The sequence below is a fragment of the Lissotriton helveticus genome, chromosome 2_2, assembly GCF_964261635.1.
Source record: "Lissotriton helveticus chromosome 2_2, aLisHel1.1, whole genome shotgun sequence".
NCBI lineage: Eukaryota > Metazoa > Chordata > Amphibia > Caudata > Salamandridae > Lissotriton > Lissotriton helveticus.
Window position 1 is genome coordinate 80,717,928 of NC_136060.1, and position 23,778 is coordinate 80,741,705.

At 43.3% G+C, this 23,778-nt stretch overlaps 1 protein-coding gene across 6 annotated transcripts in view; it reads right to left on the reverse strand.

The window, feature by feature from the left end:
- Window positions 1-23,778, reverse strand: part of ZDHHC2 (zDHHC palmitoyltransferase 2) — a 647,387-nt gene that overhangs the window by 22,425 nt on the left and 601,184 nt on the right. For 5 of the 6 annotated variants that reach the window (XM_078678140.1, XM_078678138.1, XM_078678139.1 and 2 more), the window contains one exon: window positions 20,468-20,547. In XM_078678140.1, coding sequence (XP_078534266.1) covers window positions 20,507-20,547 — 41 coding nt within the window. In that variant the 3' untranslated portion in view covers window positions 20,468-20,506. The remainder of the gene's footprint in view (window positions 1-20,467; window positions 20,548-23,778) is intronic. The other variant, XM_078678136.1, reaches the window with a different exon arrangement.

Here is a 23,778-nt window from a genome sequence, read left to right on the forward strand (position 1 = left end):
TTCACTACTTGCAAAGACTAGACAGAATATTTTTATTCCACGTTATTTGCAAACAGAGAATACCTCAAAAGAACTATTCCTTGAACAATAAATGTCCAGACAATCAATCAATCAGTGGGGAGAAAAACAGGCATGACGGATTACAACGGGGGACAAAAGTCCGCATTACCTATCCTTCGCTATCTGCAAAGGGAGACAGAATATTCCTATTCTTCTCTGTTTGTAGACAGGGAATATCTCAAAAGAGCGATAATCGATAAAAATCGATAACAAACAATCAGTGGGGAGAAAGATAGGCATGACGGATTACAATGGGGGCCAAAAGTCTGCATTACCTACCCTTCACTATCTGCGAAGGGAGACAGAATATTCCTATTCTTCCCCGTTTGTAGACAGCGAATGTCTCAAAGAGCAACAGAGCAACCAATCAATCAGTGGGGAGAAAAATAGGCATGACGGATTACAACGGGGGACAAAAGTCCGCATTACCTATCCTTCACTATTTGCAAAGAGAGAGGAACGTTCCTATTCGTCGCTGTTTGCAAACAGAGAATGTCTCAAAGAGAACCAATACTTCAAGTAGCAACCAAGGCTAAATGAACCAATCAATGAACAATACCAGTATTTAAATACCGATTCCAATATAAACAATCAATCATTCAATCAATCAGATGGATAAAGTCATCCTATCAATCAGACGTAAAGACGTCCTACTTAACCTTACCTGGACCGGACCGTGTGGACAGTTCTTCGCCTTCCCTTTCCAGTGCCCGATCGTTCTCTTACTCCATGTTTTTACCGCAGCATTCCTGTGGGATCCCAGTCAGGACAGTAGGTCGCTTGAGAGAGGTCAGTTCGGAATCGGTGAAGTTCATTCAATCGGCAGCCGGACGAGGGCCCTCTCAAGGCAGGTATACTCCAATCGTTCAGATGTTCACCCCATCATCTGGACCTCTCTTACCGGACCTTATGTCGCTGATGGGCCCCGCGTTGGGACGCCAATTGAGGAAAAACAGCCTAAATCACAACCGATGCCCAGGCTGCTGGCACAAGACGCCTCTTAGTTCCCATTTTGATCAGTTACCATATAAAGAGACGGGGCGCTGGAAGCGGGAGTGCAAGAACAGATTTTTATTTCTCATGAGGAGAGCCTGTCATTTCGGACACGCGCACAATGTCTTCAAGAGGTGCTCTAACAAGTTTCTCTGAGGCTCCGTCTTTTATACACAGGTTTATGATGCACAGACATTCCTTATTGCAATAAAGAAACTTTGAAGTACGAAAAGGCACGTTTGGAATCCCAGCTTCAGGCCTATTCCTATGCCTGTCGCTCGGATGTCGTTTCCCCTCCCAAATGTAACATGTGATTGTAATCTTGCAGCCGGACATTCCAACAGGACACGAGGGCAAGAGGGCAAGAGGGGGTGGTCAGATCTAAGGTTGGGCAGGCGATAAGATCGGGCACTTCGGTTGGTGTATCACGTTTTGCTATGCGGGCCGGAGGGGGTACATCCATGAGGCTTTGTTTTATGACTTGGGACCGGGTCGAGAGGCCAGGTGTAGCCGGGGGGGGGTCATCAGAAGAGGGGAAGGGTGTTCCTGGGAGGAATGCAGGGGGTGTCGGTCAGGCAGGGGTGTCACTTTTAGAGCAGGGTCGCGCAGAGGGAGAGGGTTTTATGGCCTATGCATGAGAGACCGGGGGCTGTCGGGGATGCTTGCGAGGCTGGGGAGTGAGGGGGAGAGAGAGACGCTGGCTATCGGGAGTGGGCAGAGAGGCCATGGCAATCAAAATGGTTGCTGCTTACGCGCACGTATGGATCTGAAAAGGACAAGATGGCGCCGATAATGTTTACGCCACAATCCAGATTTTAACAGTCCTCCCTTTTCAACGTATCTAGCCAGCATGTCAATTTATGTCTATCCCCATTATATTACGTATTTCGATATCATACAAAGCTTTCGTACGTTCAGCTTCGAAATTCTGAGTCTTAGGGCACATGCAGTTGGTAATGAGTGAACACAAATGAACGTCGCTTATGTACATATACATTGTCATTTTCCACACGGCGTCTGATAGATATGGGGCTTCTTATGGCAAGGCATGGAGTTGCGATTTGCTGGTCCCGCGGCCCGACCCCCACCCTATTAGGTTGGACTCATGATATGACTTATGGCAGCACGCAAACTGAGCACTATAGTGAGTTATTACCTCCCCGCAATAGACCTAAAAACTTCTGAGGGCTTTACCAAGCTTATTTGACCACTAAGACAAACAGCACACATCGAACCAACTCTCCTGAAGCATAATATGAGCATAGACGCTGCAGGATATGTGGCTCGAAGCTGCCTGGAGGGTGGAACCTGGCTTAAGGGACCTCTACTTACGCCGCAGATTCACTATTAAGCCTTAAGTGGGTACACCATTGAATTGAAATGTAATGACTATTGCTTTGATTTGATGAGAGATTATGTTGATATGCGGCACCTGGGTTTGCTGGACCTGTGTTATAATGCTGATTTCTGTGTACTATGTCTGCAACAATAAGAATGCTATGTCTCTGCTTTGATTTTTGTTCTCAATAAAAACTTTCAAAAAAATATAAGTGGACCCAGGTGCTTGCACCACAGAAATCAACGCATTCCAGTCTGCGTGTAGCAGAACCCGTGCATCGACCCTGTTGTAGGAGTAGGTTTGGCAAATCTCTCTCGGAACTAACACATTGCCTTGAGAGCCTGATGCCTCAGAACCACGCATCGCCACCGCTGCAGTGTGGAGAGATTGACGCATCCCCTCGACTGCGTGGAGAAACATGGCGCATTGCACTTAGGAACCAATGCATCTCAGCGCTTCGTCTTAGGAACCTACGCATTGCAATTACTGCTTAGAAAAGATCGACGCATCACCTCAACTGCGGGCTCGACTTTGACGCAGTGCTCGTCTAAACCCCACATCTTGCTGCTTATGACCAGGGTCAAGGTACTCTGTTAATCAGTCCTGCAAGGCTCCTGTACCTGGCCTGCACTCCGTCGCAGTCGGCCTGAACTTTGCCCATGTCCGGCATAACCAGATAACCGCCATAGGCACACAGTGCTTCTAAGCGCTATAACTCTTTTTAAAAATCCTTAACTCAACTTCTACTTATTGGAGTTTTGTTGTGTTGGTCTTGATTTATTAACACAATTATTGTCTATTTTTCTAAGACAGTGTGGAGTCTTTTTGTAGTGTTTTCATTGTGTTACTGTGTGTTGTGTTGCACAACATACTTTACACATTGCCTCTTTAGATAAGCCTGACTGCTCTAAGCCAAGCTACCAGAGGGTGAGCACAGGCTATCTTTTAGTGTGTATCTAGTGTACGCTGACTAGTGTGGCGATCCCATTTCTAACAGAGCACAAGAACATTTGCACTTTGTTAGCAGTGGTAAAGTGGACAAAGTCCTAAGGCCAACAATAACAAGATCTTCAAAAATAGGAGGGGTGAAGGCAAAAAGTTTGGAGGAAGACCACCGCAAGGCTTACAGGTCTAAAAGCCAGGCTAGCCTATGTTGCTTCAATTTGTTTTTATCAGGGCAGCAGCATATTATAGTTATGTTATGTTATGTTATGTTATGTTATGTTAGTATGGTCTTTTATAGCGCACGGCTACTCCATAGAGTGTCCCGGCGCTGTTATTGACGAACCAGTGACAGAGAAAAACACAACACAGTAAAATAAAACAGGCCAGACAGAGGACGAAAGAGCAGCCTAAAGGGCGAAAAGCCAAGTTTTAAGGCCCTTCCTGAAATTCAGCAGATTAGAGGTACTGCGTAATGCTAGGGGCAGAGTGTTCCAAAGCTGTGGCGCCAACAGCTTAAAAGAGCGACCTCCAATACGAGCCCTTTTTACTCGTGGGACCACAGCGAGGAACAGTGATTCAGACCTCAGAGATCTGGCCGGATGGTAAAAGGCAAGCCTCTTCTGGAGATATTTGGCTCCCGAGGCATGAAGAGCCTTATGGGCCAAGGTCAAAGCCTTGAAAACTATCCGCTTACGGATAGGCAGCCAATGGAGCGACTGCAAAAGACCCGAAACTCTGGCTCGCCTATACAGACCAAAAATGGCCCTTGCGGCCGAGTTCTGGACCACCTGCAGCCGTTGCAGAAGATATTCCGGCAGGCCGAGATAAAGGACGTTGGAATAGTCCAGTCTTGAGCCTATTAAGGCCTGCACCGTCGTCTTCCTATGTTCCTCTGAGAGCAGGGGAAGGAACTTACGGAGCATCCTGAGGAGGCCAAAACATGTTCCCGTAAGACCAAGGATCTGAGATCTTAACGCCAGACCATTGTCAATCTTGATCCCCAAGTTCTTTGCCAGCTGGGATGAGCCCGCTGGAGGGAACATGTTAACCGGCCACCATTCCTGCCAATCTGGATCGGATGGACAGCCGAAGAAGAGTACCTCAGATTTATCTGAGTTGCACTTGAGGCTGTTAAGCTGGAACCATTTGAAAACAGCCCCAAGGTACTCACGGATACTCTCTCCATCAAAATCTTCTCCTTTCCTGCACGTAAAGAGGAGCTGGGTATCGTAGGCATAGGAGACGATCTGGGCCCCAAAAGACTCAGCCAGTGCTGCCAAAGGGGTCATAAAGATGTTAAAAAGAGTCGGGCTCAACACAGAGCCCTGCAGAACTCCGACTCCCAAAGGCGACATCACGGCAGAGCTAGGTGGGACCCAGACCGTTTGTCGACAGCCAGCCAAAAAAGATTTAAACCAGCTGAACACCGTCCCCCTCAGACCGATCTCATGGAGCCTGGCGAGGAGACCCTCATGGGGGACGGTGTCAAAAGCCGCCGACAAATCTAGCATTACAAGCATAGCCTTGCCCCCGAGTCCAGTGCCTCTTTAATGGCTTCAGACACCTCCAAGAGCGCCGTCTCGGTGCTTAAATTGGGGCGGAAGCCAGATTGAGTAGGGTGCAGCAGATTGTACGATTCCAGAAAATTGGAGAGCACGGTGTGCACATGCTTCTCCAGGATCTTAACCAACGCAGGGAGAAGAGAGATGGGCCTGTAGTTAGCCAGACCCTCAGGGTCTAGGCCAGGTTTCTTGAGGAGGGGAATAACATTTGCCTGTTTCCAGGCCTGTGGTACCACCCCCCGGCTCAAGGAAAGGTTCAGGAGTGAGTTTGCCAGTGGATTCACCGCTTCAGCCATTTTGGCCAAAAATTTGGCCGGACAAGGGTCAAGAGGCGACACAGATTTAAGACTGGCCATAAGTGCCAATGAAGATACAACTGAAATTGGCAGAAAATCTGCCAGGACTGGACCCACCGGGGCCACCAAGACAGAGCCGTCCTCAGAAATAGGGGGTACTTCAACCACCTTCAAGGGAAAGGAATCCTGAATCAGTTTAATCTTGGTGGTAAAGAAATTGGCAAGGGCAGAGACCCACGGCTCAGAAGGAGCAGCCTGGGTCGAATTGGACCGTGGGGCAGTAAACTCCCTGACGATCGTAAAAAGCTCTTTGCAGGAATTTGAAGCGGCCTCTATCCTCCTTGCCAAGTAATCTTTCTTTCCAAGGAGAATATCCCGATGGTATGATTTAACCGCTGCCCTATAGGCAAGCCTGGCCACATGATCATATTGAGACCGCCATGCCCTTTCCGCCACCTTGCACTGCCGACGAGAGGCCGATAGTGCTTCAGTGAACCAAGGGGCCGAGACCCGCCTAGGTGTAAGTCGGGGGGCCATCTCAGGGGCTAGATCATTCAGCCTATCCATTCTAGGGATCTAGAGTCCTCGCAAGGACTCTAGATCCCTCTCCAAGTCTCCCGTCGGAGGGCAAGGATGATCAAGGGCCGCCTGGGCCAACATTTCAGGAGTCACCCGATGAAGCGCCCTAGGGGCTCGACCCTACTGCCTAGGAGCAATACTAGATGGTTTCTTTGTGCCGGGTATATAGAATTTTGCCATCCAATGATCTGACCACAGCACCGGCAGAAGTGCCAGCCCCTCTAAGGGAGACGTAGAGAAAACCTGATCCAGGGTATGGCCCTTTTCATGCGTTGGTCCAAAAAGGTAGGGGGCAAGAACTAAAGGGGTTGTGATATCAACCAGTTTGATCGCTTCAGGGTCCTGTTCCTCATCCATATGGAAATTAAAGTCTCCAGCCAGTACACAGTGCTCAGCTCTCAGAGCCAGCGCCGAAATTACCGACTGGAGCTCGTCGAAAAAGGATCCCGCTGGTCCAGGGGGCCTATAAACCAAAAGCCCTTTAAAAGATTGATGGGGCGCCAATGCTATAGAAAAAGCAAGGGATTCCGATCCTGTGATGGCATCCATAGGGATGATAGAGCAAGCGACGAGATTGTTCACTACCAGTGCCACACCACCACCCCTCCCCTCCAATCTATCTTGCCTGTAGATATTATATTCAGGGGGAATTGCTATAGCTATATCGGGGCTAGATGAATCTCCTAGCCATGTCTCTGTCAACATCAGACATAACGGTTTTTCAGTGACCAGAAGGTCATGGATGTCCTGTGCATGTCTGCGCACGGACCTAGTATTTAAAAGCAGACAGAGATGTTTCACACTGACCTCCTCCCTATTGAGTATAGTAATCGGGGTAATGCCTGGAAGCCAACCACAACCAGGACATCGTCTCTTTCCCCTATAGCGGCTAGGAAAGACTTTGTAACAGGCACAAGAGACCTCTTGCAGAGCCCGTAATTCAAGCGATGTATAACATACCATAATGGCAGAAGGTTAGACAAACGCGTTGTTCCAGCCCAGTCCGCCGCTCCAACCGCCTCCGGGACACTGACGGGCGCAGACGGGCTGGACTCTGGCGTGACTCCGGCGTAACTACGGCGAAACGCTGCGCGCAAACGCTGCGCATAGAAGAATCGCTTTAAATGCAGGCCAGCGTGTCCTTGTGACAGCTGGTCTGCTCACACACTCTGGCGCCGCCCGGCGACCAGCAACACTACCCCCAATATGGCGGCCGAAAACCAGAGGAGCTGGGGAATCCAGGGACCCGCCAAAGAGCGGTGAAATACCGATTATAATGCAAGTGAGTGGGAGGCTACAATAAGATCAGGGTAGAATAAACAAAATAGTAAATGAATACAAAAACGGGTCAGGTTAAAAACACTGCTGCGTCTCACACTGCTGTGCGCTGAAATGCGCTGTTCGTATCCCGGTATCCCAGGTCCGAAATGTTAATCAATCTTTGATTAAGGACTTTCAAATATTGACAGATTTTCTGAAACACATGGTATTTCTTGCTAACATTGGCATTTATGGAGCAACACGTTCTCTTTTTCTACAATATATCCCACAACTCTTTTAGTGCAACATGGATTTCGGAGTTAGCTAGGCATTAATTGTGGATGACATCTTTGAAAGTGGATTTATCCGAGAAAAAACTTTAATGACTATTCCAGTTTCAGGAGCAAACTTATTTGGTAAGAAGCTGGATAACATCACTAAGAAGAGGGCAGAGGACAGCTTTTTCTGGAGGTCATTTAGTATTAGGGCCAGCTTTTCATTCCAAAGCCATCAATCACTCCTTTTGAGGGAGCGGATGTGGCCAGAGGGTCCCTACCTCAGAAAAACTCAAGGTGTAGAAATCCATTATGGCAAAGTTCTGACTATGGTGCTTCAGAGAATCGTGTACAAGTGGGAAGTTGGCCAAAGTTCTTCCCAGAGGTATGGAAGGTGTCAATCAAAAACAAATGCGTTCTGCAAGTTATGCATACAGGATACCAAATAATATTTCAGTGTGGTCCCCCAGACTATTTTTGAGTAATTCCACTTCCAAACAATTAAGAGAACAAATCAATAATTACTGGAGGGGCTGCAGAAGCTGCTGCAGAGGATGGCAATTGTTCAAGCTCCTTATCATCAGAGGGGAAAAAGAACATATTCAAATGTGTTTTTGATGAGAAAATCTGTAGGGTAAAACAGATCGGGTCTGGATCTAAAGACAGTACATTCTTTCATTCCACACATAATATTCAATATTCAGCATCACTAGATCTTCTAGATGCTTATCTCATGTACAGGAACATGCCACCTAGCAAAGCTTTCATACCTTCAGTGTCCAGCAGTGATATTATCAGTTCTTAGCACTCCTCTTTGGACTTACTTCCTCTCTGAGGATCTTCACGAGTGTGCTCAGTTCTTTGGTGGTGATTATGCATTCTAAAGGAACTCAGTCGTTTCTGTACCTGTATGACTGGCTTATTTGTTGCTCTTTATTAAGGCACAACTACATGTCGAAGAAATGTGAAAGCTGAACTAACATTACAGATTTTTGCTAAACAATACAATCTTGGGGAAAAGGTTTCTTTTTCAACCAAGGATTTAGAAGCTGAAGGGGGAATTAACAAGCCTTCTGGCAAGCAAAGCTCTATTAGTCAGAGAGTGATTAAGAGTTCACGGTCTCACGTCCTAAACAGTGATGATTCTTCCCTGGGCCAGGTTACATCTGTATCTGTTGGTCAATCATCTGTTGAGACATTGGAGTCCAGAGACCCAAGATTACAAGCAGAAAGTCCCTGCAGACCCCGACATTTTTGGTTGGTTAAAGGAAAAGATTATGTTAAAGGAAACTCCTTCCCAAACCTCCCCCCGACCAGAATAATGATACATATTCAAGCAGGTTTGGATGGGTTGCGGTTTAGATCAGAGTTCAGTACAGGGGAAGTGGTCATACCAGGAAGCAGAAGTCTTGTCCAACTGGAGGAAATTTAAGGCTGTTCAGTTAGCTCTTATGAGTTTTCCCCGTAGATATAACCTCAGGAGATAGATAAGAACAGAAGGTAGGGTAGTAATGGGCTACCTCAGTAGTGTTGAGCTGTGTAATGCTCTGTCACAGGAGATATGTCATTGGCTGAGGAAAGAGAATTGCGTAGCAGATTATCTAAGCAGGGTTATTATTGATAAATTCTGCATTCCAGCTGTTAATGAGGAGGTTTGGCCAGTCAGAGATAGATCTTTTTGCATCAGAGGAGAATGCTCTGCTTCTCGGGTTTTGCACAATTAAGCCTTGCCACAGAGCATGGAAGATAGATGCAAAGTCTTTCAAATGGCCCAAATCTCTTCTGTATGCCTTTCTCCAATTCCTCTGATACCAATGTTTTTAATGAAGATTAGGAAGGACAAGCTAATGGTTTTCTAGTGCTTCCATGTAAGTATTGTCGTTCTTATTCCCTATTGCTTATTCAGCTTGCAATTCAACCTCATTGGATGATGCTACTGATCCTTATCCATTGATGAGGTTTCAGTGGCCCATGCTAGTTTTGGCCCATCTGCAATTAGGGGCATAGATAGTGAAAGGTTGCATTTAGATGTGAAGTGTTGGTATCTAGTGTGGCTTGATTGATCCAGTAATCCATCACATTTGAAATCATACTCTCACCATTTGCAGTCTTTTGATCAGTGGTGTAGAAGGAAAGGATATTCTGGGGATGTGATGGAGCCAGTAAACAAAATTGAGTTTGTAAATGATGGCTTTTAGTTAGGACTGGCTGTTGTTTACGATATGAGCACAATAGGCAGCAGCATGGGCATTTGGGAACCATGAGTTAGAAAGTATAATTCTGTTAGTTTCTAAATGGCCGAAAAGTTTTTTCTCCCAAATCTGTCATTAATTAACATTTAAAGTCTTGGGATTTTCAATTAGTTTTTACAGGCTATGCAGGCGTTACCTTTTGAACCTTTGGATATGGAAGGTGTGGAATTTCTTATCTATAATGTGTTGTTTTTATTAGCTAGCTTTTTGGCCAGAAGAATTGGGGGGATTAGATTTTAGTGCCTTTGAAAAAAAAAAGTTTTCCCTGACAAAATTGTCCTCCACCCAAATCTCCAATTTGTCCCTAAAATTGCTTCAGCAATTCGTTGTTCAAATGATCTGATTTTCCTTATGCTTTGTCTTTTTCCAGATTCAGTGAAAGAACCGAGATTGCATACATTATGGGCCAGGTTTGCTAACGTTTCACACAATATAACACATCAAGAGAACTTACTGTGCTGCGTTACGGGACAGAGAGAGAGAGCACATATGCACCTTATCTACTAACATGTGGCACCCTTCTGCTTGCTCTTTGGCCTGGCATGCTGAGTCCTGCCTAGTACAAGTGCAGACAGGCACCTGTGCACCATTGTTCAAGGCCTGCATTACAGGCAGGATTGTTTTTTTACTGCAAGGGATAGCTTCCTGCACAAAAACAATCCTAAGTGGCAATTGTATCTTTGTATTGGTGATGCGGAATACCTCCCACACACAATGAGGAGAAGGAAAATATTTGGCCTCATTACATCATCTTCGTGAGGCACACCATTTTGCTACAATCGCAGATTTACTGATTTTAGTAAATCTGGTATTGTGTCAAATTCCATTGGGGGATGCAGTGGAATGCCCATGCTCCACCCATGGAATGTCTACCACTATAAAATGTAACACAATGCAATGCACGCTACTGTTTTGTGTGAGTTCTTTACAAATGTCACACAAGGCGACCCAAATTACCCCTTACCTGGTTTAGTAAATATCACTTATGGACTTGCATCGACTTGTGTGACACAAGAACAACACAAGCCTTTAGTAAATCTGGGCCTCAATATCAAGTGAGCACTGTCGATCTGTCTAGAAAGAACAAAGCCATTCAGGAAGGTTGATTATTACTTTGTTACATTTGATCTTAAATCATCTGGGGCTACTTTGAGTAGGTGGTTAATACTGGTAATTATAACTGCACATGAGACACAAGGGAATCTGAGTAAGCGCTCTAGAATTTGGAATGATTGTACAAATATCGGATGTATGACGATACAACGCATACTTTTACAACGCACACCTTTACAGCGCATTTTTTACAATGCAACATCCATTATAACGCATTCCAATACAATGCATGCCATTACAACAAATGTTTAAAAACTACCTTTACAACGCGTTCCATTACAACGCATAATACCTTTACAATGCATACCATTACAACACATAACATTACATTGCATGTATGGTAAGTATTGGATAGTGTAGGGGTAAAAATTACAATTCTAACTCCAGGGGGTGCAACAGTAGGGTAAGTGTTGGATAGTGTAGGGCTAAATTGTACTATTCTAACTCCAGGGGGTGCAACATTAGGGTAAGTGTTGGATAGTGTAGGGGTAAAAATTACAATTCTACCTCCAGGGGGTGCAACAGTAGGGTAAGTGTTGGATGGTAATTGTATGCGTTGTAATGGTATGCGTTGTAATGACTGCGTTGTAATGACATGTGTTGTAATTGTATGCGTTGTAGTGTCATGCGTTGTAATGGTTGCGTTGTAATGGCATGCTATGTAATGGATGTTGTGTTGTAAAAGTTTCGTTGTAATGGTAGTGTGTTGTAAAAGTTGCGTTGTAAAGGTTGTTTCCCACAAATATCATGCCCTGACTACTATTGAGCGATGCTGTACATCTGTTTATGAAGTGATGTTTAGTGAATGTTAGAGCGAACGTAAACATTCATCAAGCATTAGTGACTGATGCATGCAAAGGTGAACATGCATTTAGCATTATTTGGTTATGTGTGGTGAAAACCTGAACATATACGAAGAATACTGAGTGGTTGGGTAAATTTGAATACGCATTTAGAAGTAATGAGTAATGGTGCAAATGTCAGCACAGTCTAAAATGACTGAATTATGAGGAAAGCCTGAAAAAGCACTAAGGATTACTGAGTTATGGTATAAATGTGAACATGCATTAAGGATTAATAAGTCACACTGCATACAGTTGAGATTTCTAAGTTATTGCTACTTCAGTAGGGCATTAAAAGATTCTAAGGTATGGTGCAAACATAAGCGCAACATTAAGTAATGATTGATGCTGCACATTTGGTTATGTGCTGACTATTAGTGAGTGTTGGCGCAAGTGAACATACATTTAGGATTAACAAGTGATTGTGCAAATCTGAAAAAGCACTAAGGACTACTGAGTGATGGGACATATCTGAACATACAGCATTTAAAAAAGGTGAGGACAAACCAAACAAACGCTAAGGTTTACTCTGTGGTGGTGCCAACCTGAAAATTCACTAAGGATTACTTAATGACGGGGCACATCTGAACACTGACTAAGCATTCATGACTAATGCCACAAAGGATAACATGAATTTAGGATTACTAATTGATGGTGCAAACTTTATTTATTTATTTATTTTATTTTAAGAATTTATAAAGCGCGAACTGTCACCATAGCAGGCATCCTGGTGCTTACAGAGTTTGAGAGTGAAGCGAGAAGTGGACCAGGTGGGGGTAGGCTAACCAGGGAAAAGCCAAGTTTTAATCTTTTTTCTAAACGGTAGGAGTTCCTTAATGTGCCTGATCTCGACGGGGAGGGAGTTCCAAAGTCTGGCGGCAGCCACCTCAAAGGATCTACCTCTGGCTCTGACCTTCCTAAATCTGGGAATGACTACGAGTTTAGCATCAGAGGAGCGAAGTTGTCTGGGAGGGGCATACCACGCAAACTTAGATTGAAGGGGGGCTAGACCGGAACCATGGAGGGCCCTGAAAACAATACAGAGGGCCTTAAACTGGATCCTCTGTCTAAGAGGGAGCCAGTGCAGTTGTGCCAAGGCAGATGGTCTGTGAGATCTTCTTGGCAGCCCCAAGGCCAATTTTGCGGCCGCAGATTGTACCCTTTGGAGCCTATCCAACAGAAACTCAGGGGACCCAAGCAGGAGGGCATTGCAATAGTCCAACCTGCTCAGGATGGTACATCTAACCACTTGGGCACGGGCCTGAGTGGGCAGAAGGGGCAAGACTTTCCTAAGAGACCGTAGGATGGCAAAGCAGCAGGCCGATGTTTTTTGAACGTGGGTCTCCATGCTAAGCCTGTGGTCAAGCATGACACCTAGATTGCGGACAGAGTCTGCAGGCTGTACATTGGAGCCTGTTTCCGGGGGCCAGAAGTTATTGGGAAACGGTCGGGGGATCCTCGAGCCAGTGTTAAAAAGCACCTCAGTTTTGCCTGCATTAAACTGAAGTGAGTTGTCCTTCAGCCACCTTGATGTGTCCCGCAGGCAATTGTGTAGGACCTCTATAGAAATAGAATCCTCCCCATCCAAGGAGAGGATCATCTGTGTATCGTCGGCGTAATTGATGGTTTTAATGCCGAAACTTTGGATAAGAAGGATTAGCGGCCTGAGGTAGACATTAAAAAGTATTGGGCTGATGGCAGAGCCCTGGGGGACTCCATACGTTACCGGGGAAAAGGCTGATTGAAAAGGAGGCAGAGAGACTGCCTGCTGCCTGTCCTGCAAAAAAGAGTGAAACCATTGCAGTGCATTGTAGTGCAACTTTAGACTTGCACTAAGGATTTCTGAGTGTTGCTGCAAATCTGAACATACATTTAGGATTAATGGATGACAAAACACCAATCTTCAGTCCAGTTACAATGCAAATCTGAACATTTTCGAAGAAATATTAGGTGAAGGATACATTTTGAGCATGCATGTAGGAATATTGAAAAATTTAGCAATTCTCAAATCTATTCATGGAGTGCTTCTGAAAGAGTGAATCATACACTCACTACTCATATAATATTGGTCTCAAGCCCTCTTTGTCAAGTCTTAGTTCCTACGTTTTCAGCTTTCACTTACAAGTGGAAGTTTTTATTCTATCAATGTATCTGAATGAGTCATTTATCACTAGGAATGTGCAAAGACTTTTAATGACCCATGCAAAATTATTTTTTTGCTGGGGCACTGAAAATTCTTGCAACACCATTTTGCCTGCAGGAGTGCTCACCTGACACCAAAATGCGCAATTACAGCCCTTTTGTAGTATGTTATACACCACCTGTACATAGCGTCCTACCTTACTGCACTTTATAGAATCTCAGGACATATCCATATTATTTCCCACACCAAACAGACTTAATTCATAGGATCCATTTTGGACAGTAATCTTCATAGTAGAAGGAACATCTTAAATATATTCCCACTGGTGACTGGGGGAGAGGTAGACGAATGCAGTTGAGACTGTGTGTTATGCAACAGCTTGTCACGTATGTATACACCACATATCCATAATTAGGGGCCCAGGGTGTGATTTGTACCCTATCACATGCTTTAAAGTCAAGTGCAAAAGCCAGAAGTAGAACTCTGGTTAAAGCCTTGAAATTGAGCAACTACACTACACCTCCCTCTTCTTTCCTCCACAGGTGAAATTGATATTTTGTTGAGATTTTCAACACTGGACTAGTTTTTAACAATTTTAATGCTATTTGCTACTTTCATGTGCATGAAGGTCCAAATAACTTAATAGAAAAAGAATTGTTTTATACTATTGGAGTAACTTGTGCTAGGTAAAAAAACGCTAATGTCTACTTAAAGATTGTATAGAGAGTTATAGATATTTACTTACCTTCAATGTCATCTAAATTAACACAATTTCTGCTTTGTTCTTACGCAAAGAAAAAATTTTGTGCCCAACAATCCTGGAAATACTTCAGTGATGTTTTAGAGCTTTATGAACAACTTAAATGAGTATGTTATTTTGTAGAATAACTGAGTCTGCAATGGTGGAGTATCCAACACATTTTTCGATAATTAAAAAGGGACTCCAAAGTAAAATGTTGCACAGCACATACCAATCAGATTGTGCAAGTTGAGCTAATCAAGATTTCTTTTTCCTGTGGTTCATACTTACTTCCAAGTTCACCACTTTCACAAAGAGACTCATGTATTTACTTACCATCTCTACTTTCTTGCTCCCCACCACCAGCCTGACTTCACTACCCACTAAGACTTATTTTTAACTTCACCCATTTAACTTCATTGTATTCTTAAATGAACACATTCATAACCATTACAACTCTTCAGTTATCAAATTATTACAAATGTACATTTCCTCTCCATTATACATCTCTGTCGTACCTCCGTATTCTAACACTCTCTTTTTTTAAACATATCTTTATTAATTTTGATGCTATACAATACCTTTCAGCAATAAGAGTATTTAAGTACACATAAAATAAAAAAATGAGGAACAAAAACAAACAAGAATAGACAAAAACAAATGTGCAGGTGAGGGGAGCCGGACAGTGGAATAGTCTTTAACTAGGGGGATAGTGTACAGCTTCACCCGGGAAACCCTGGGTCGGACAAGAGATATAATAAAATGATTACGTTTACGTTTAGTGCCACAGATGGCTCATGTGAGATGCAGAGGGGAGTATGTCCCACCACTCTGTATCCTCAAACAGACACCAAAGGTCAACAATTAGACTCCCATTCTTTACTGAATATTGTTTAGATAGAAGTTGCTTGTTGGTGGCCCTTGGCTAGCTAGAACCGATTAGGTTAGCCAATCTTCTGAGTACATTGCTCCTGATGAGTCAAAGTCCTATGTAACCCATCTTTCCAGATTAGAACAGTCACATGTGGAGCCAACCTCCACCCTCCAGCTAATACTTCACATACATTTAAAGTTTTCAATATTTTCTTAAATCATTGCCTCTTGTTTGCTAGGGTTGCCAATAATGTTTCCATATTGTATACATGGCAGATGTTTGACTACTACAGTTCCAGATTTGGGGGGGTCACAGTGTTATTCTTCCTACCAGTAAATGGGCTGATATTAACATGCCATCAGCAATGCATCCAGGGTATACTCTTTCCTCTCGGGGATGGCCCCGGGGTATGACTGTGATGTCTAGTGGTAGCACTACACCCACCATGGAATTTATTAGTATGACTAATTCTGCCCAATAAGGTTTTATATTCTGCAGCATGCATATAAAGAGGAAAATGCCCCTCAAGATTGTTTTTATGTAGGAAGGTGTTCCTTCCCACACAAAAACAAATTCTGCCTACAATGCAGGCACCCTTGCAACATGACGCAAGGGTGCCTGCATTGGTGCTAGGCCGCCAAAAGTGCACCAGCACTAGGAAAGGACAGGAATATGCCATATAGCGGTAAAAACTGTGCGTTCCTTCCTCTTCACGCAGCGCAGCAAGGTGGCTTGCTATGTTGCATGACAGAATGATAAATCTTCTCCCTGGCCTTCAACCTACCACCTTCTCAGCTTCTTTCATTTCCACTTCAGTAGCCTCCATTCAACAGAAGCAGCACTCTACCATGTTGCCAACTTTGTTTCTCCTTTCTGACAGAATCCCTTCTGGATCTGCAGCTTTTGACACTTCCGTTCAGCCTACATCACTCTTTATCCTCTAGTCCATTGGCATTTAAAACATAGCTCTTAAGTCATTTTCTTATACCTGTCTGAATGCTGCTGCTCAGCAGCAAGACATACTAGGTGATCAGCAACTCTTATTGTTGATGTTCCTCAAGGGATCCTCTGCTGGAGACATCTCCTCTTTAGTTTTCACCTACCTTCTCTATGCATATAATCTACAAATATTTTCTCTTTCGAAACTTTTCTACCTTATCTCCAATCCCACAGCTCTGACTGCCTCACTGCAATTTGAATGAGGATGGATCTCAGTTCACTCGTGTAGCACTCTTCTTCCCCTCATCATTTACCTTCACCCCCCACCTAACTCTAGCCACATCTCTCCTAATAATCTAACCTGATCCTGTTCAGGTACACATCTATGGATACTTTCCAATCCTTAAAAGCGAATGGGAGCATTGATTACTACCACAACCACAGCCCCTCGATAATAACTAATGAAATTAGAACAATACATACATAACTTCATGCTAAAACCTTCTTATATTTTCTCCTGTATGTATCGTGTTCTTGAATTATAGGTGTATACTTTAAATATGAAAGTACATTTGCTCATTTCGTTATTCCCTGCAATATAATAACTCAGCATGCTTGAATATATCCAAGCTTTTCTCTTTTCCAGTGATTGTTTTTAAATAACTAAAAAGGCTTCAAAGAACATGATTATTTCCATTTCTCAATTATCGTTTTTAAACAATAAGCAATGTTTCACAAAATGCAAATAGGTGAAAAGCTGCAAGGGATTTGCTACTTATTGTTTATTCTGAAAATGTTGGACAGTTTTCAGAAACAATATATAAACTAGAACAGTGTGTAATAAGGTAGGGAGAACATTCGTACCAGGGACTTGAAACTGAGGGTCAAACGGAGCTGTAATCACCTTTTCTTGCTGAAGGCTATGGTGAAAGCACATCCAGACTTCACATGGATGGCTTATCTGTCTGCATGCAGATGCAGATGAAAACAGCAGATGTTGTTTCTTTGCTGAACATTGGTTCTATTGTTCTGAAGAGCTATGCAAGTGTGAACCATCCCTGAAATTCAAATTGGCCTCTTGGTACTGTGAGTAGTTTAGTTAGCCAAGAGGAAGGTGGGGTTGGAGATACTGAGGTAAAGAAGCTCTATGATCTTATCACAATGCTACAATATTTTTTTAATTACTCACCCTCCTGTTAAGTATCATTGCCACTATTATAATTGTTTTTTTAAATAATAGATACTATTCATATTGCAAGCACTAGGATTGGATTTTGATTTGAAATATATCTTGAAAATATATTCCTAGTTTTCTTGTGTACCTAAGGGCCTTTCCAAAATGAAAAAGGGTTTGAGTTCCACTAACTATCCTTATGAAATCTCACAGAACTGATCGTTACCTAGAATTGCATCTCACTCAAGAAATGCTGAGTGGGTTGTGGGGTAGTTGTAGTCCATTAGGTTTTCTGTCTCAGGTGGTACATTGACTGAGGACCTGATTTAGAGTTCAGTTTCTCAGGCAGAGCAACAGAGTATTTTACTCCGTCACCCTGATGGAGTCACTGCACTCCAACTTTGGAGATGCTGGCTGCCCCAGCTGGCATCTCTTAAATTTGCATGAACATGACAGGGCCACACAACAACCATCTTCTTATTTATTTTTCGAAAAGAAAATCCAAAATGTTATTTTCTTTTTCAAAATAAAAAAAGCAATGACCCCACCTTCTTGCCATGGGAGTTTTAGCTCATGCTGTGGTGGACACTGAAAAGTTTGTACTAATATTTGGCTTACTGCCACGTTTTGGCTTGCGGTAAGCTAAGTAAAAGGTTGCCATTTGTTCACCCACTCTGGAAAGGGTGGGCTCTTATTATTTTCTCGGGCCACTGGAGGTATATGTCAGTGTCGGAGACGGGGTAGTCTCTGCTGCTGATGTGCTGAAGCTCCGACTGAATGTAAATGAGGTGGGCAGACGTTCAGAACAGCAGAAAGGATACATTGTTGCCTTTGCAAAAGAGTACTCTTTCAGCTGTACTCTAAACCAGGCCCTATGTCCTTAGTGAAAGCTAGCCTAGAAAACCAATTTCCGGGCCATGTTCTGTACAGATATCTACAAAACCTATCATCCCATTTCACACAGCAGAGGCACTAATTAAAATCTCAAGCAAATCATATTATTTTAAACAGATGAGTATCCCTTACCATTCTGTTTCCCCATTGGCCAATGTATCAAAGTTTGTTGTCTTGACCTTGCCCTGCCATACTCCCACCACTAATTATTTCAACCAAGCTGGTTGGCTCACAGATATGAAACGGCCCTCTACAAGCTATAGGCAGTAGTTTTCAAATTGGTCAATGGTATTCTCTCCAACATTCTCAGCTACTGGTCACACCTAAGCCACCCAGTCATGCTTTCAGATTACGGCTGTTCATTTCCTAGGTCCCAATTGCTGGAACACATTATCTACTAATAGCCCCACACTCAAAAGGCTATATTCATGAAAATGTGAATGACGGTGAGAAATCTTGGCTTGGTGCTGAATTTGAAAGCAGATTTTAAATAAGCCACACCTACTCACAGCTAAATATTTGTGAATTAGGCCCAACAAGTACGAAAAAATCCTAAGGTGTGATCTCATGAAAATGGAGAGATGTAATAAGTATTGACCCATATCAGACCTTAATTCTAAATGTCTATTGCAAAACCACTGAGAGTGAGCTTGCTACCATGCTAATGTACTGTCATACATGCCTTTCACTCGTGTATCAGACAAACAATTAAGTTCCTAGGGTAAGGGAATCCACAATTCAAATATTTTCCCTAAGGTTGGATATCCTGGATGTAGTTTCAAAATTGACTCACAAATTCACCACGTTACAAAAAGAAACCAGCTCCACTGTAATCAGGCATCGTAGCACACCTAAGATACATTCGGCATCTTAGGTGGGAACCCACTAATGTACCATGCCACTAACTAGGTTGGTGGGCGAGGGTTCTTTAAAAAAACCTAATGGTTTGTCTGAGACATGAGTAAAAGACATGTATGACAGTACTTTGGAATCGTAGCAAGCTTGTCCTAATTTGTTTGATATATTGATAAGAGGAATAAGGACAAGCTCTTCTCTTCTCACTGTCTTCCTTGCGTATAGTTCTGCAAACCACACCATGAATGTAATCCTTTTGTATGTGTTTTCTCACTCAGTCATCACTCAACTGCATCAATGTGCAGTGCCTCAAATTAATCATTTTAATTTGTGTTTCTTACTTCAGCAGCATCTGATGCTATGTACCACCTTTGTATGACTCCAGGTTAAATGGCTTGCTGTTTGAGCCACATAAATAAATGAATAATTGGGCACATTATATTATCCCTTGATGGTCTGTATGTATTCTTCAAGTCTGAAAACATTACCAGCCATGATAATTAAGTGGCAAAAGAAACACAATTGATGGACGCAATGCAGAACAAATCAAAATATTCACCCCCCAGTCAAGATATCTGGGTTAAATCCATCATTCTTTTGCTCACCAAACCAACTCAGTTTAGACCATATGCAAATCAGTCTTGACCCTATGCCTCATGGGAACATTCCAGCCCGAACTGCCAAGCCAGGTGCTCCCTGGACCGAAAACAAGCATCCTAGGACCATTTTCGGGGTTTCACCCCTCATCAGCCAGGATATCTTGAATCCAGTGGCACAGTGAGCCCAGGACCCACGTCTGGGCATACCCGGCGCACATAGGGCGAGGAAGCAAAATACACACAATTGATGGATGGAATGCAGAGCAAATCAAAACATTCACCCCCAGTCAAGAGATCTGGGTTAAATCCATCATTCTTTTGCTCATTATGCCACCCCAGTTTAGACCTGGCCATATGCAATTCAGTCTTGACCCTGTGCCTCATGGAGCAGTCCAGCCCAAACTGCCAAGCCGGTTTGGGCTGACCTGTTCCCATGAGGCACATGGTCAAGACTGATTTGCATATAGCTGGGTCTGAACTGAGGTGGCGAAGTGAGCTAAAGAATGATGATGGATTCAACCCAGATCTGTGATTGGGGGTGAGTGTCTGAAAAGTTTCAGCGATCCGTCCATCATCTTCTTGTGTTTGCTATGATAATTAGATGGCCACTTTAACAGAAACAAATGGGTCAAGCATGATAGCAGTCAGGCAACTTCTGCTCTATAAAATGGGTCAGTAATTCCGATAGATCACTAAAACGACTGCTTATTAAATATACTCCAAGATGCACTGACCTACTTTTCTCATCATTTACAAACTTCATTGAAGAATCACTAGGTTTCATTTTCCATTGTTAAAGCTGGGTTGCTCATACCTAGAAGAGAGAAGAACACAAACCATTAATATTCATACTTCTCAAAACATTACTATTTGCTTTTTTCATATACTATTACAAATGGAATAGACACCAGTTTGAGTAGTTGTCGGAGCAGAGGTACCCTGTTAAAGATGAACTGAGATTGTTTAGATTAGTTGTGTCTTGAGGTATGCTTCCTACAGACAGGGTTGTGTTCAGGGTATGTATTAAACCACTACCAGAATATTTCTTACTCACAAAAGAAGTGGTTGGTGTCACTTTCTATACCTTCATAGGTATTGCCAAACCCAAGCCTATTTTTATCTCTTGATTACTCACATTAGGAATGTCATACAACCAAAACATGGATAATATTAATCTGAAATGCTCTTTGCCTAGCAATAAACTTGATTGATTTATGGAGTGAGATTCCAGAGTACAAACATAGGGGCAGATGTACGACTCTTATTTTTCAGTCGCAAACGGGAATTCGGCCCGTTTGTGACCGCAAAAAAAGTCAGCCCCATATACAAACCATATTTTGCGAGTCGCTAACCTATTAGTGACTCGCAAAATATGGTTTGCGACTCCCTATCAGGAAGGGGCGTGCCAAGACTGTCCCTTCCTAATAGTGAGTCTGACTGCAATTTAAAATTGTTTTGCAATCGCATTTGCGGTTGCAAAACACTCGCAGTTTACCACCATTTTCAAAAGGGTGGTAAGCCACTCACACACAGGAAGGGGACACCTTCCACTTTGTGAAAGAGTGCGTAAATATTTTTAAGAGCAGGCAGTGGTTCCAGGGACCACTGCCTGCCCTTAAAAAATTAAACTGAAAAGTTTCATTTTTCTTTTTTTAAATGCATCCTGTTTTCCTTTAAGGAAAACGGGATGCATTTAAAAACAAAACTGCTTTATAAAAAAAGCACTGGTATATAAAACAAGGGAACCCGTATAGGTAGCGAAGGACCTCGGGTAATTAGAATTATAAAGCTAACAAAGGTCCAAGGCTTATTTTGAATATCAAGCTAAATAATAAGCACAGGCTTCGAATAAGAATGCTTAGTCGGCGTGGTAGTTGGTCGCGCACAATGGGGCGAGCCTGTTCCGTGCGTTCCGCAATGTGAACGCTTGTCGGACGGCGGATGGGTCCCGTCTGGAGACGCTCTCCAGACGGGACCCATTGCGGAACGCACGGAACAGGCTCGCCCCCATTGTGCGCGACCAACTACCACGCCGACTAAGAACCAATTGCATCCTTGCTCAGAGGTCACACCACGATCTCCGGACAGGACTAACCCGTTAATTTTCGGGCAAACTGGGAGGCTGCCCTACGCAATCTGTTTGGCGCCTCAGATTTACTGAAGCCTCCCCCCGCTTGAACCCTCCACGTCGTGACCGCACTCCTACCGAGTGCCCCGGCTGGTATAACCATAAACAGGCAAAATTACATATTGTAGTCCTGAAGATGATCCCAATTTATTTTTGGCGATAGGAATCGAAACGTTACGTCGACTGTTTGTACAGAACTGCTTCCCCTTATTCTTTGTAATATGTGTTGCAGCTACTGTTGGTTAGAGCTTACATAATATTTGAATGCACTGTAAGCCACCTTTTCTCTCCAAACTGTTTGCCTGTTATTCTTTCTTCCCTTGTACTGTTTTTTTCCCCCTTAACTCGGTACAGGCTTGTGCCCAGACATCTGTGGCTTGTTCCACTTCTTAATCCTGTATACAATTCTAAATCGCTTGAAATAAATATCTCCTTGTCCGGCTGGACACTGGAGAAAAAGACACAGTTCTTATTCGAAGCCTCTGCTTATTATTTAGCTTGATATTCAAAATAAGCCTTGGACCTTTGTTAGCTTTATAATTATAAAAAAAGCAGTCACAGACATGGTGGTTTGTTGACCTCAGCAGGCCACCATCCTGTGAGGGCGAGCCATTCCCAATGGGATCGCAAATTGCAATAGCCTTATGAATATTAATTAGGCATGCAATTTGCGACCCCATTGGGAATCGCAAACAGTGTCTGAGACACTGTGGTACATTCATTTTTGCGAAATGGTCATACATCTGGCTCAGAGACACATAAAAGGTACATATTGAGGACTCCGAAAGGATAAAAAAAAAGTTCAGCAGATATTACTGCATTAATTTTTGGCATACTAGACAAAATGTAATAAACACAGGTAAATTTATTCATATTACATTACGTTTTGCACCAGTGTAAAAATAAACAAGCTTTGGTAAAGCCAACAGTTTATGGAAATATAGGCCAAATTGTCTTCTTTGCCAGTGCTTCTGTAGTGGACAATGTGAACTTCAGAACTGCTCTGCAGAATGACATCAGCAGCACCATTTTAAAGAAATGCAGATGTGTTAAATAATTTTGTAAAGCATAAAATAGACATATGTGTGGTTCTCTAGGAAAGTAGCATGCACACATCATACCTGTGGAGTAGTACGAAACAGCAATATCTAAGGTGAGAACGTATTTTTGTTACCTTTTCAAGTGAAGGAAATTAGGACCTTGTCAAGTGCCTTGTGGCAGTATGCTAAGTTGGTAACATGATTTAAATGGGTTATCCTTACATGCAGCCTGTGCCTCCTAAGGATGCTGAACTCATCCATGGTACCATGTCATGCAGCTGAACCGTTCCTGAGTAAAGAATTTATGTGTATTTGGCGTGACCGGGGGTGTAGATGTTACACCCTGGGGCATCCATTTTGTTGGATGTATTTGCCTCACACACCCGAATGGGTGTCATGCTTCATCATTGGCGTTGCTCCTCGTCGGGGAGGCGGTGCAATCCCCGACGGGCTCACCTCAAAGAGGGGCTCTTTGGCGGAGATCTTTTGTATCCAACTGCCTTATGGTGAAGTGCAGGTATGTGGGTAATGGAGCAGATAGCCTCGAAGGTGAATTAAAATGTAGTAGGGAGTACCAAAAACTCCTTTATTCTAGGGGTCTCCCGCTACGGTTAAAAACGTGAATCTAACTCACTGGGTGCCAACCAGTTAGGTATATTGGCCCTAGATGAGATTAGAAAAGGAAATGGTCAACATGTTTCTCGCATCAGGATATTACCCGCGATTCATCAGGACCTCACAGGTGTAGAAATTATAGAAAAAATATAGAAATACAATCATTCATCTACATGCTAGTATCATGTGTAAAAACCAATATTATGGGTGTTGATTACCTCTCTAATATTGTCCCATGCCTAAATTGGAAATAAGAACAATA